The sequence below is a fragment of the Schistosoma mansoni genome (genome assembly GCF_000237925.1).
Source record: "Schistosoma mansoni, WGS project CABG00000000 data, chromosome W unplaced supercontig 0115, strain Puerto Rico, whole genome shotgun sequence".
Classification (NCBI taxonomy): Eukaryota; Metazoa; Platyhelminthes; class Trematoda; order Strigeidida; family Schistosomatidae; genus Schistosoma; species Schistosoma mansoni.
This window is the reverse complement of record NW_017386021.1, coordinates 810,647-825,600: the sequence shown is the minus strand read 5'-3', so window position 1 is coordinate 825,600 and position 14,954 is coordinate 810,647. Positions and strand designations below refer to the sequence as shown.

Here is a 14,954-nt window from a genome sequence, read left to right as displayed (position 1 = left end):
AAAAATTTTCTCGCCAATTAGTTTTGAAACTGATGTTTTTACAAAAAATATATGTAAACCAAACACCTTATGATCTGAAGAGTTCGATCATCCTAGTCGCATTAGCTTATACAACTACAATTTTAAGTCAAAATTACTAGCCAAGTGCTGTTCGTTCACAATAGGTTAACCGCTACACATCATCTAAATTACATTTATCTGGTCCGTCAGTAAAAACACCAAGTACATTTACTGATTATTTATATTTTATAAAGAGGAAAGCATTTGATAGAAAAATACGGAGAAAACAATCGATTGACTGATATTTATATAATGTTAGGTCTAAAATCTAAGTAAATAACTCTTTTAATACAAATAACTTCTACTTTTTATTCTGTGAATTCATTCTTTCTTCCCGAATCATATCGTCTCTGCTTAGTCTTCCCTATTACACTCACAGACACTGTTAGTACTTCTACTGGTCAAGGATTTGTCACGATAATTTAATCTCATAATGCTAATATAATATAGCAACTTGAACTGATGCGCACATATTCCAGGTTCTGCATTTCCCATGGCTAAGTAATATCATTCAAAATCCATATGGTGTTGTAGTTACGTCACCTACTTGGTATAGTGGATATGTCCATCGCTCATTACTTAGTAATTACAACTCTGTCTATAGAATTTGTGATTATTGCAGTGTGTATTGTGTCAATTAAAGATGATGTCATCTTTGATTATACGTTTTGAATACATCTTATGTTTCATACTGTTAATAATTCAGTTAAGGTTTTACATTTTCATAAAAATTACTGTTATGATAACGATTTATTGGTTTAATTGTTATTTTACATTTTTATCATCTTTAAATATAAATAAACATCTAGTTGCAGTTTGAGAAAGACCTACAAATAACAGCTATGTTTTCTGGTGAAGGTGAATGTGTGAAATTTGAAAAAACCACCTATCCGACATCAAATGTTGAAGAATGGATGTTAGAAATTGAAAATTTAATGAGATATTCGATAAGAACTATAATTGGTAAATCTATTAAAGCTTATGCTGATACACCACGTACTGATTGGGTATTACAATGGCCTGGACAAATTATTATTGCAGTTTGTCAAACATATTGGACAACTGAAGTAACTGAAGCAATTTGTACTAATAAAATGAATGAGCTTTATTCAAATTTATTAAAACAACTAGATGGTCTACGTAATCTTGTGCGTGGTGATTTAACTAAAATTGGTCGAATGACTTTATCTGCATTAATTGTGATTGAAGTACATGCACGTGATGTTGTTGCAAAAATTATTGAAGAAGGTGTACAGAATGTAAATGATTTTGAATGGATAAGTCAACTACGTTATTATTGGAAAAATGATGAAGAACAACTAAAACTTCGTGCTGTAAATGCTGAGTTTAATTATGGTTATGAATATTTAGGCAATACAACACGTTTAGTTATTACACCATTGACTGATCGTTGTTATCTTACACTGACTGGTGCATTACATTTGAAATTTGGTGGTGCACCAGCTGGTCCAGCCGGTACAGGTAAAACAGAGACAACAAAAGATTTAGGCAAAGCATTTGCTATACAATGTGTTGTGTTCAACTGTTCTGATCAGTTAGATTTTATGGCTATGGGAAAATTTTTCAAAGGCTTAGCGTCAGCTGGTGCATGGGCATGTTTCGATGAATTCAATCGTATTGATATTGAAGTTTTATCGGTTGTCGCACAACAAATTACAACTATACAGAAAGCACAACAACAGCATTTAACACGGTTCTTATTTGAAGGTGATGATTTAGAATTGAAACCATCATGTGCTGTATTTATTACAATGAATCCTGGTTATGCTGGACGTACTGAATTGCCAGATAATTTAAAAGCATTATTTCGACCAGTTGCAATGATGGTACCAGATTATGCATTGATTGCAGAAATTTCATTATTTTCATTCGGTTTCACTGATGCACGTTTATTAGCGAAAAAAATTGTAACAACATTTAAATTATCATCGGAACAGTTAAGTACACAAGATCACTATGATTTCGGTATGCGTGCGGTCAAAAGTGTTATATCGGCTGCAGGTAATTTAAAACGACAAAACACAGATATGGATGAAGTAAGTTCCTTTTATTGATTTTCATTCTATATAAACCATATCGGAGTAATAGTATTTTCTCTAAATGTATCCAATCAACCTCAAACACTGAACACAGAATAGCGTTAATAGACAGAGGCAGATAATAAATCGGGGTATTAAGCAACATGGACTGTTAGTTTGACCCGTACAGGATATGGAAAGCAAGCAGAAATTGATAAGTATTGTAACGTTCAATTAAGTGAACGGCAGAGATATGATCTTAATTTCCTTTTTATTATGATATCTTTCATCTTTGATCCTAGTAGTTTCATCATTATGTTATATGTGATCTTATCCTTCTTAATTCATTAAATCACATGTTCCACTGAAATTCATGAATTTCACTTACTTTGTATTATTATCATGCCATCAATCACTTACGTTTACCTGATTGGACAAGATCATATTACAATCTTTCATGTTATGTGATCCGTTAGAAAAAATTCTACTCCACAAATTCCACATGTCATACACATACATAATAACAAACGTAAAGATTTTTTTATCATATTACATGTGAATATAATTGCAAAACGTTAAAAAACCAAATATTTAAAAAAGAATACTATCTTTTCTGATATATTTAATTTATTTCTTAATAGCGATCATGAAATTATATTCACTTGTTATTGTTTACTTTGAACTGCGATTGATCAGTCTCGAACGGTACTGGGTTCGAGCTCCAGAATGAATATCAACTCTGAGATGCAGGTACATCCAGCTGACTAGTCACAAATAGGACGAAACGCGCGTCCTGGATTCCACTACTAGCCATTTTCAATCTTTGCTTATAGATCATGAAATTAGTTAAAAATCATTGATATCATTTTCATAATTTCGTTTTTGTATTCAATTTAAAACAAATTCTAGTCACTTGGTATATTACTCTAAAGTTTCCACTAATTGATTCTATTTATTTTTGTTAATAACGCCAGCTATAATCAATGTAAAGAGTAAAGCAGAAAACAAAATTCTACCAATTTTCTGTTACTCATAAGTAGTAGTATAACTACTCAAATACTATATAAAAATAACAATCTAAAACAAACGTAAAATCATAATATTTGCCACTGATATTATAAACTGGTTTCCTGTTTTAAAGCTGTTGAGCCAAAATTTTACTCATTATTAAATCATCACCAGATAAAACCTACGAAACAGTATCTATTCTTTTATTAATATAAACTGATAATAATCTGTTGAATGAGTTGTTTTATGACTGCATTGTAATCAAACAATTGTCAAATCAATCGGTTTTCAATGTTGAACATCAACAATTAAACTCTCTGAGCTACAACTACTACTACTGCAGTTAATTGTTTGTTTGTTTTTTTCATATGTACAGGATCTTATATGTTTACGTGCTATACGAGACGTGAATGTACCAAAATTCTTATCCGATGATTTAAAATTATTCAGTGGCATTGTATCTGATTTATTTCCTAATATAAAGTAAGTTGAAATGGGTATTATTGTTGTTTGTTAAACATGTCAAACATCAATGAGAATAATCTAATTAATATACATACAATCTTTAAATAATAAACAATGAGAAAGTTAGTTTAAATAGTAGTACGAATTCATTCATTATATCTTTTATTATTGCGTCATTCATTATTTCATCTCTTTCTCAAGTTTTGATTACGTCATTGTCATATTTTTTAATTGATAAATTTCATATCTTTATTTATTACTTCATTACACAATCATCTAAAGTTTGTTAACTCTATAATTTCTTATCACGTTTTTTAGCGAGTTAGTTTTCTACGGGATGGGGTCACCAACCCCATGCCCAACCCTCCTCCGTTGTGTGGGCTTGGTACCGACAGTAACTCTAGAGGGGCTACATGTGAAGTTGAAATTTGAACGTATTAATAATAACTTCTTATTTTATTTCAGCTGCCGATTAGTTGATCAATATTTTATTCATTAATCTCTTTTTCTTTTAGTGAGAAACCAATCGATTATGGTGATTTGATGGTTGCTTTAAAGACATCATGTAGTAAATTAGGTCTAATGGAAGTTGAAGGTAATTTATAAAATGCATTATATAGACATTTTATTCTGACAGTAATTTTTGTGTAGATTAATACAATTTTTTTTATATTTCCAAACTGATTGTTTGACTTACCAACTCATTGTCAAAGCATGATTTTTATTTATATTAGGAATAAAGAAATTCTCAGGAGAGCAGTTATGAAGTTTTTCTGATAAGTGGTCTATTTGAACAGTACCCAAATGAATTTGGTACTGAATTATCTTTCTTTATTATTAACCCACAAAATTACTAAATAGAACGTTTGATATAATTTACTGGCAATTTAACTTGCCTCCATAATGGTAAATAAAACTAAAGTGACTACTGATCCTCTTTACTAATGATATTCAATTCCAGTTTCATGATCAACTGTGTAATGATGATTTTGACCGAAAATTGGCATCAAATAAGAAACATCTAAGGAACAGTTTTATTTCAAAGGAAGCATTATCTAATAATCGAGTTAAAACCATTTGTTTACGTAGTCCATCTAAAATCAATCCGTAATACTAGACATCTATCAGTGAATAATACTTACGAGTAATATACTCTATTTCTGCTATCTTCCGTGAAATAAACTGATTTTTTAAAAAAATGGACCATTTTATTTCTAACTCCCTTGTGGAATGATATTTTGCTTGTTGGGAGTGATCATAGTTTTAAGTTTAATCTTGTATAGGACCATATAAAGTTCAATACATTCGACTTTCCAATGTCACGCTATCTGATGTTATGTTCAAGCTGTCAAAAACTTCACAAACAACTCATCAGATCAATTATATTGACAGACAAAAAGCCTGACAGATGAGTTGATAATAGTATCTATTTTCATTAAGATGCATACATCGAAATTTAATAACTACAAACTACAATAGGTGGTAACATAACACTGAGATTTTGTATTCAGTGACATTCTCGAACATAGCATTTCATCAATCTCAAAGTTTTTATTCCAAACCCTACAAAGATTCAGTGTAAAACCCTACTTCTAAAGTTACCATAATTAATCAGCACCGACAAACATAGTTCACTTTTAGGAGTTAAATTGTTTGAAATATAGTTTAATCAAACACAATTACTTTTACCACTCATGCATCTCAAATGTTCTGTATCTTTTCTCAAGGTTTCGTCCACAAATGCATCCAACTTTATGAAACAACTGTAGTTAGACATGGACTAATGTTAGTTGGTCCAACTGGATCCGGTAAAACTAAAGTGAGTTATTACTCTTAATTTTGCGTTTAATGACAGATAACTGTCTATGAGTATGTAATAATTCTAATTAAGTATATGATCCAATATATAAATATAGTTAATCTTCAGGAGTGTTATCGTTTCCTGTTGTTGATATTCAGGATTCTATTTTGATACGTCATTACTTATATATTCATCCTAGTCGGATTCCTCGTCATTACCTGTAGTTACGAATTACATAACTGAGAAAAACCAAACACAAGAATAGTTAAATAATTTATCTACTTGGTTCAATTTTGAGAATCGACACTGACACTGATGGTTTTACATCTAGTCAAATGTTCATTTTCTTTGATTGTTAACAATATTCTGAAATTTATGAAAAGTTTAGCTAACTCACTACAGTAGATTAAAATCAGAAATAATCATGACCAACATTGTTTCCTCGGTCTTATCCCGGTAGATAATCATCTAACATTTGAAGATTCCCCGAGTGGGACATCATTATGAATCTAAAGCTTTTCATCTTATGATCTATAAGCAACTTAAAATTAGTATCCATAAATTTACCATTGTATATTATTAAATCGACGGCACTAACATCTTAGCAAACCTACTTCATCAACTCGATATATTACACAATTTAGGCATGAAAGTATAATTTACAGTTATTTGTTATATAATACAACCGCCTTTTTAATAATTCGTACTCAACCTTGTAAAAATTATTAACACTAAGCAGTATTTGACAAAAATCTCTTTTGATCGTCAGCTTTAATTTCAGTTTATCTATATTTATTTTCAGTGTTATGAAGTACTTCAAAATGCTTTGACATCATTGCGTAATAAGTTAGCTCCAGATGGTACATTATTTCAAACTGTACATACATATATATTAAATCCTAAATCAATAACAATGGGACAGTTATATGGTGAATTTAATCTATTAACACATGAATGGACTGACGGTATATTAAGTACATTAATACGTCATGGTGTTAATTCATCGGATGATGATAAACGTTGGTATATATTCGATGGTCCAGTTGATGCTGTTTGGATTGAAAATATGAATACTGTATTAGATGATAATAAAAAATTATGCTTAAGCAGTGGAGAAATTATTAAATTAACTGATCCAATGACTATGATGTTTGAAGTAGCTGATTTGGCGGTTGCTTCACCAGCTACTGTTAGTCGATGTGGCATGGTCTACTTAGAACCAAGTATTTTAGGATTGAAACCATTTGTACAATGCTGGATAAAACAACTACCTGATCCAATATATCATTATCATGAAAAACTTCAAGAATTATTTGATAGATATATGGAAGTAGGTTGTGATGATTTGTTTGTTTATTTTGTAAATGATAAGACTAAATATTTCATTTTGGTTGTTATACTTGTTTAGATCTTTGCAATTTAATTGGGTTCAAACTAACAACATTAACTGATTATTCACAGGCAATAAGATTTATTAGTATAGTTTAAACAAATAAGTGATTTTTCAAAGTACCTTATAGCTTACTGAACTGCAGGGGTACGAGAAAATAAGACAAATCAATATGGAACTTCTGTAGACATAAGCATAACCGATACCACTTTAGTAGCTAGCTCAACCACGTAATAGAAGCATTGATAAAATTAATAAATAAACAGTTAGTCTAATAGCCGACAGCCTATACTATTGATATTTAATTAGGTTGTATCAAGTCAAAGATCTCAATACACTTTATTATCTATCACAAGCATATTAAGCATATGAAACAGTGTTATGAATTTACATACTTCTGTGAAATACACATTTATGTACGTTTTTTCGCCGTACATAAATGAGATTTTTTTCCATGAAACAAATCATAAATTATCATTGAATAAACAGAAATAAGTAGAATGATTAATGACCAGGATGTTTAACATTTATTTCACTTTTAAAACAGCGTAAACCTACAGGAGTAACACTATTTACATTTAGTTGGAGTTTTGTTTAGGTTTATGTAACTTGTAGGCTGAGTTCTTGATACAGTGATGTTAGTCGGTCTACCTAGAAATCTGTGACGACTTGACCTACAAATCTAATTAGTTCCCATAAAATCTGTTTAGCTAAGCTATGTTAATCAGTTCATTGGTCACTGACTTCAAGATATTCTTGAAGCACAGACATATTAGCATTGAAAAAGTTTTACCAATAGTGCTTGATAATAATGGCACAATATCAGAAATTCATTAGAGTAGAAATTATACAATGGTATACCTACTCAGTGGTTCTAATACTTAACTATTTGTCAAGATACCCTAAGGTCCTGGTTTCAAACCTTGATTAAGTGGTTGGTGCATACTTATGAAAGCTCACAAACAAGGACGAAACAGCTTCTTGATGACTCCTTATTTTCATTCGTATGTCAACTGAGATCAATCTGTAATGAATACAAACTAGATGGTAAATAATCAGGATCTTTTTGGTCGACTGAGTCGTAAAGGCTTTTTTACTTGTTTCTTCAAAACTTATGAGACAACTACTAACAAAAGCATTTGTCAAGTGAAATCAACTTTGGACTATTTAAATGATCATATGACCGATACGGATCACGTCAATTAATTTAGGCAAAAGAGAATACTACTAAGAGCACAGAAAACTAATATCTGAAAATCGGTCAACCCAGAACAAATAATTGGTCAACAGGATAGAGGTTACTCGTAGTAATAATAATAGAATGTGTTTGTTTGAGGAAGGTTTAGTACTCAATTCAATGTACCGAAGATATGCTGTTTCGTAGCTAAATATGTCATTTAAATCTTATTGTATGATATGCTCAGTAATCATCTAGCTGGTGGCCTAATTGTTCAGCTTATCATATTCCTTGCATAAACGTTTAACCTAACATTAAAATACTGACAGTTTAACATGTCGTCTTTTAATAAAAATATAGACGATACATGAAAATATATGATGTAACACATCAGCTATACTATATTATACTGAAAGTAAAGTAATTTTTCAGAATTTTCCATTTGTATTTTGACAGGATTCAATAAGATTTATTAGAAATGAAACGAAAGAAATTATTACAACAACTGATGGACAATTATGTTTTAGTTTAATGAAAATGATGGATTGTTTCTTTGTACCATTTCAATCGAAAGAGGTTAGTTATCCAATGAATTGTTATATTTCTGTTCCAAACGTCAAAATAAGGCTACATAATTGAGTGATCTTTTTACTGAGCTTTATCAGTCCGATCGAGAAGTACAAAAAATATTGATTGATTCAAAGAATTGAATAAGGTTACATCTTTTTTAACAAAGTAATATATTTCTATAATTTTCAAAGCAGAGGATGAGTAAAAACGTTCGAGAAATATTTTGAAAAACAAAAGACAGAGAGCCATTAATGAACATGAATAACGTAGGTATCCTCTGTGAAATGCTTTAAATAAATGACAAAAGATTATTCAATGAAACCGAGTCATTCTACTGATTTTGTTTGTATAATGATCCGAGTTGATTTTCATTGACAAATATTTTTTTTATAATGTTAAATGGCTGGATTATTGAACACTAAGTAGGTTAAATTAAGTTAACACTATACTTTTTATGATTTGGCTGTTTTAAGATTAGTAGTACATAACTTAATCTAACAGTAAGTTAGTTGTAACACAAACAGATCAGTGGTTACATCAAAGACTGTGATCACTGTTCGAATTCCACAAAACCTTCATCCTATTGATTTCCTACAGTAAATTTAACGTTACAGCACAATCTATACAAAGTAAGATCAATTATACTAGTGATTGCATTGAGAACTAATCGGTAGAATTAAATCAGCAACAAGTTCATACAACTCTGATCAATCAATGTAAATGTGTTGTACCTGTTAAGCTATTGCAAATTAAACTTTCATAATGCTTAATACATTACTCACGACAATCGATACTCTATTTTTTCTAAAAGTTGTAACAGTATAAGACATTACTAAACACAAATAAATTTACCTTTTTTTCTCCGTTTTATATTATAAATAGGATTTATCCAAAAAAAATGATAATCCACAACTTACTCAAGCTTACTATCCTACATATAAACATCTGCATAATTATTAGAATAAAACTAGAGTAAAACTAAACAGTCCTTATTATTTTCGTATGGTAATAATGACTCAGAATCGGTCGACATGGCTTGAATCTGTTCACTGTCCGTCTTTTAGATTTTGAGTTTTGAAGTTATCTTATACTTCTTTTTCGGTGAATTCATTATTTCTTCTCGTATCATATTACCTACCCCTGATCTTTTTTCTACTACCACTTATACTATAGTGGATAAGAACTCACATAAGGTAAACTACTTCATTGTCTAATGCTAAATTACACAGTGCCTCCGTAAAATATGAAAATCATACGTTAAATATATCATTTGCACATCTTCCTTCAGTTGTCCTTTATATACTTCATGATTCTTCCAATTCTTTCGTTATTATAATTGCTCACTGCTTTCCTTCCTGTTCTTTTCAATTCAGTCCTATGCTGCCAGACATTCCACTTCTGGCTGGTATCACATACTACTTATATCTTTTAGCATACGTAGCATACGCTATACTAATACTTCGTAATTTACCGTGATAGTATTATCTCATGGTGCAAATATGGTATGGTTACTAAAACCAATTCACTGTACTGGATTCTGCATTGCTTATGACTGAGTCAATCGATCATTATGAACGTGGTTCATGTCACAGAGATGCATTGAAGCAAATTGCCATACCAAAGTAGCACAACGAGTTTAATACGTTTCTACTAGTTGTGAACAGGAAACTCCGTAACTCAGTTTCACTTAGTCTGAAGTTCATCAAAAATGAGTGCCTGCAATCTTGAGAGAACTGATACTCTCTGTCAGATTTGAATCCGCATCACCTGAATTCATACTTTGAGACGTAAGAGTTGATTAATTTGCATCACAAGTGACTTCCAGCGAAACTGATATATTTACAATCAATTGGTCGTTGAATAGTGACTAATGGCGTATCTGTATACTCGTTTATTTTAATAACCAATGGAACCTTTCTTTTCTACCAAACTCTCTTTTATATGATTTAGAAGAATATAGGTACTGATGAAGTGATTACGCGAATTGGTCAAGCAATAGAAAGTTGGTTTCTATTTTCACTGATTTGGTCAATCGGTGCTACGTGTACTAATGAAGGACGTATGAAATTCGATCAATATTTAAGGCGTAAAATGAAGGAATTGAAAGTATGTATAAATAGTTGCGTATAGAATTGTTTTCACATAATTGTTTATTAATGATTAAGGATGAACAATTCTTTATTTATTAAGATGTAAGATTATTAGACATTGTTCACTGCTAGAAATAGTTTATATCATGATCAAATAAGTAGAAAATCCCTAAGAATTAGAGAACAATGGATACTCGTCTCATTTTATTATGGGACTATTTTTTAAATTTGTATCCAAACTCCTGCAAAATATCAAATAGAGATCTTTCAGGCGTCTTGGCGAGAAAATCATGTTTCACTTATGGTTTTGGTACAAAATGTTGCACATTTTGAACTGTGTTAAATTCGTAGTTGTTATGAATTCAACAATAATAATTGCACTTATCACATGGTAGTTCATGTAGTCGGACCGTTAATAAATGGAGAAATAGAATTCGCCAGCCCGCTTATTAAATTAGTTCGAATTATTTTCTGTAGCATCGGTGAAATTCTCTTTATTCACTGAAAACCCTCTTCTTTTGCCCAAGGACTCAGTTGCCGTAAATAATTACCGGTGAATAATATTGCTTATCGACCTATAAGCTCATTCTAATGAAAAAACAAAAAATAGCAAACATAATAATAATTTTTTCTACTCTAATCACTCGTGACTCAAATTCCCATACAGTGATATACCTTGAATACCTGACCACAGAGTAACATAGGTAAGAAATTATGACATATACAAGACTACACCATGAATGGTTGAAAACTGATCGGCAGTTGCGTAATCATTTAAAAATAAATTAAGAAAGTTAAAGCATATTAAAACAGTTTATGCGTCAATCTGAAGCTCAAAATACAAAGAATATAAAAATTCAATAATCCAAGTACTTAATAACTACAGTGAAAATATGAAAAGTGAATCCCCTTAGGATAGTTCTAAAATTTTAACTGGTTTCAAATCCATTTCTATGTGAAAGTTACACCACATGACGATCATCTATTGTTGTCAGTTATCTCTGTCTCACACCTGGCAGGATTTAACCTAAGCCGTCACAAGGAAGTATGAACTACTAAATTTTGAATAGGTGGCATGATGGTAGCGGGTTAACGATCAAATCTGAGGGTTCTTGGCATGCGATCCATGACAATATTGTGGGTTTTCACTGATAAGGAATTACACACTAAGAAAAACAGTTCATCAGCGATTGTCTACATAAAGTCAGACCAAGACATAAGGCATCTTCAAAATACTTTCATGATTCATTGAGTCTCTATTAAGTTTCAGTGGTTGAATGATTCGTAAGGATTTAGGGTTGGTCGATGATAATAATCTAATTGAGTACTTATCGCTGCTGATTTTAGAGCAGCTTTACTAAAATATTCAACTTGACAATGTTTTTAATAATCATATTTTTAAAGAGATCCATCTTTACTCGTTCTATTTCTACTTGGTTTATTTCTATGGCACTATGAAAAGTCAATTTTATTGTTCCAGTAACGAAATATTTTCAGCTAAATTACTGAAATTATGAACAATATAAATTAATTAACTGTCTGACCATTTCCATATAGTTTAGTATTTATGTATAATGTGCATAGATTTGAAAGAACATTTTTATATTTTACATCTCAAACTAACATTATTTAAGCAACTATTGAAAACTAGGAGGTATTTTACGGCTGTTTCATAATAATACACTACTTAGTCTTGCATTTTCACGAAGATATAAGGGATTGAACACAGAATCTTCAGGTCACTTGGTGACCGCCTACCTTTTCAACTATTGATTCATCACTTTTAACTCCAAGCGGTGTGAGGTATTGCGAAAATATCTCCAATGTCACTGAAGAGTAGCTGCTTTAGACCCTCTAAGGTTGAACTCTACTGCTGAAGAGTCACATACCAAGCCTAAGTAGTTGTTCAGTGATTTCTTTTTACAGTATTTGTCTAACTACATTCATTCTGTGATGTAAATTATAAAGTTCACTTCTAAAAACCTCCTTTATAAAAGCAACAACTCCATGTATGTGAATACTCCTTAGCAAATGTTTTGTTTCTGAACTATCGACTGTTACTGTTTAACATCTGAATTTATACATATCCTAATACATAACAACGTTTTTTTCAAAAAAATATAGTATTAGTGTTTATTATCCGACATTCTGTTTGTTGTTTATCTGTACACAAATAAAGTGTGACTTATCATTCCCTGAAGAAGGATTAATTTATGACTACCGTTTTGAAGATGACGGTTTACTATCACTTGGTGTCAAAGATGACGAGGAGGAAGATAATTGTATAACTCGAAAAGTAAGGATAACATTGTTACTATATTTTGTAAAAGTGCTGTTTAAATGATGTAATGGAAAGATGAACAATGTCAGAATTATGTGTTATATATTAATCCGATTTCATTTCAAACAACATGAATACAAATTAACTCGTGAAGATATCTATATAAAAAAAGAAAGTGGTCAAACTGGGAAGGAGACATAAGATCGAACAAAATACTAAGTTAAATGTTTCTTTATAAGCGGTACGTGGATAATATAATAGCCAATAACAAATATAATACTTGCTGTCTATCAAAAAAACTTTGTACACTTCTAAAGCACATTGGTCTTCTCTATGAGCAGCAGTTAAGTAATCAGCTTAACTTCTTAGATATAATTCTCAGTGGAAGAGAAGACGGTTCAGTCAAATAATTTGTTTAAAGGAAGCATAAATGAACAAGATAGTAGCTCGCTTTCGTGGTAATTTTCAGATCCAATACAAGCAAGGTGTGATAAAAGGCTTATTAAATAATATAAATCATCTTTACTTAAAAGATACCAAAGAATATGAAGTAGAGTTTTCAATTGGAACGTTGATCAAAAATGGATATTCATTTGCCGATGGAAAGTTGACAATATTTGAGGGCTTACTATGCTCTAAACATCCATAAAGCAGGACTACATCACCTTACTGTTAAGAGGTGACATAAACAGTTTTGAAATGTAATGAATGTGTAAATTAACGATCAGTAGAGCATTTTACACAGCTCAGACTATCAACACTGAAAAGTCAAGATCCGTACTTCACGAAAACAATCTAAATGGTATATACACAAATAAGTCTTATGCCATTACATTTTTTAACTTACATGTATAGGTAGACACACATCCATAGGAAAAACTAGCTATGATCTCCAAATGAGGATGACTAAATGCATACTTACATTACTACCAATACAAATCAATTCCAATGGTTCAATAAGAGCACGCGTTAAACAACCATCTTCCTATATTGGTAAACATTTAGATGAGAGAAACTATAGGGTCGATATCAAGTCAGCTTTTGTTGTGTTGAATGGGCATGGCCTTGGGGTTTATTGAAGCCTTAGTCATACAGCGATAGAAGGCCTCTTCATATATTTACATTGCATTTATCCTGGTAATAGTGACTTTAAGTTTAATATACAGGGTGATATTATTTGTATCTTTATAATTATCTCTGTTTTTTACGTTCACATTTCACTAGCTTAATAGCTTTCATTTTCCACATAAATATCTTCACAAGCGTTTAGATCATTTGCAATAAGGTGTCACCAATAAATTACATAGTTCTGATAAAGTCCTCATTCTTATTCGATTGTCGTAATCTGTCAAACGGATTTATTGTTTTACGTAAATAGTTATTAAACTGTAGAGAAAGAAAATATATTTTTGATTTAACAGAGAATATTTTTATGCTATGTAGGAATTTATAACCGCTTAGCTCGATTCATATTATAAACGATCATCAGTTAATTGATCTAAAATCTGAACACATATGCTTCTTGAACTGGTGCTCAAGTGTTTGATTGTCATGTTGTGAATAAGGAATAAATAAGTACCTATGTTCCATTGAATCTATTCTAAAGTGAGCACATAAGACGAAATGTCAAGGTTCGATCCCTCATAATGAATGCGTACTGCCAAGAAATCTTATACTAGGACAAAACTAATATCCAGTACTTCCTGGTTTTTCATGGATATCTAATCTAGGTCACTTAGTATTATTCACAACACTCAATAATCTCCACAAATTTCAATACTAATAACAAAAATAAATTAAGTGCCATTTAAAGCAATTAGTCCCTTTGATAAATTTCGATAGTGTAATAAGAAGACGAAGATTATCAGAACTATGTGATATATTAGCGCAATACATTTCAAACAATCTGACCACACATATGCTTGTTAAGAACATTTATGCATAAAAATAAAAGGTCAGCTGGACTGGAAATGGGGGGAGGTAAGAGGAGACAAGGATAATAATAATAATAATAATAATAATGTGAAAACAATTTAATCAGATTGTTTGAAATGTATTGCGCTAATATATCAC

The 14,954-nt window shown here is 30.9% G+C and overlaps 1 protein-coding gene across 1 annotated transcript in view; it reads left to right on the top strand.

Annotated features, from left to right (window-relative positions):
• Positions 1-14,954, top strand: part of Smp_137550 (dynein heavy chain, 3' fragment) — a gene marked incomplete at both ends in the record, with an annotated part of 48,595 nt that overhangs the window by 461 nt on the left and 33,180 nt on the right. Inside the window, 7 exons of the mRNA XM_018791004.1 lie at positions 870-2,117; positions 3,484-3,590; positions 3,981-4,047; positions 5,299-5,386; positions 6,177-6,766; positions 10,461-10,565; positions 12,729-12,845. Coding sequence (XP_018645794.1) covers positions 870-2,117; positions 3,484-3,590; positions 3,981-4,047; positions 5,299-5,386; positions 6,177-6,766; positions 10,461-10,565; positions 12,729-12,845 — 2,322 coding nt within the window. The remainder of the gene's footprint in view (positions 1-869; positions 2,118-3,483; positions 3,591-3,980; positions 4,048-5,298; positions 5,387-6,176; positions 6,767-10,460; positions 10,566-12,728; positions 12,846-14,954) is intronic.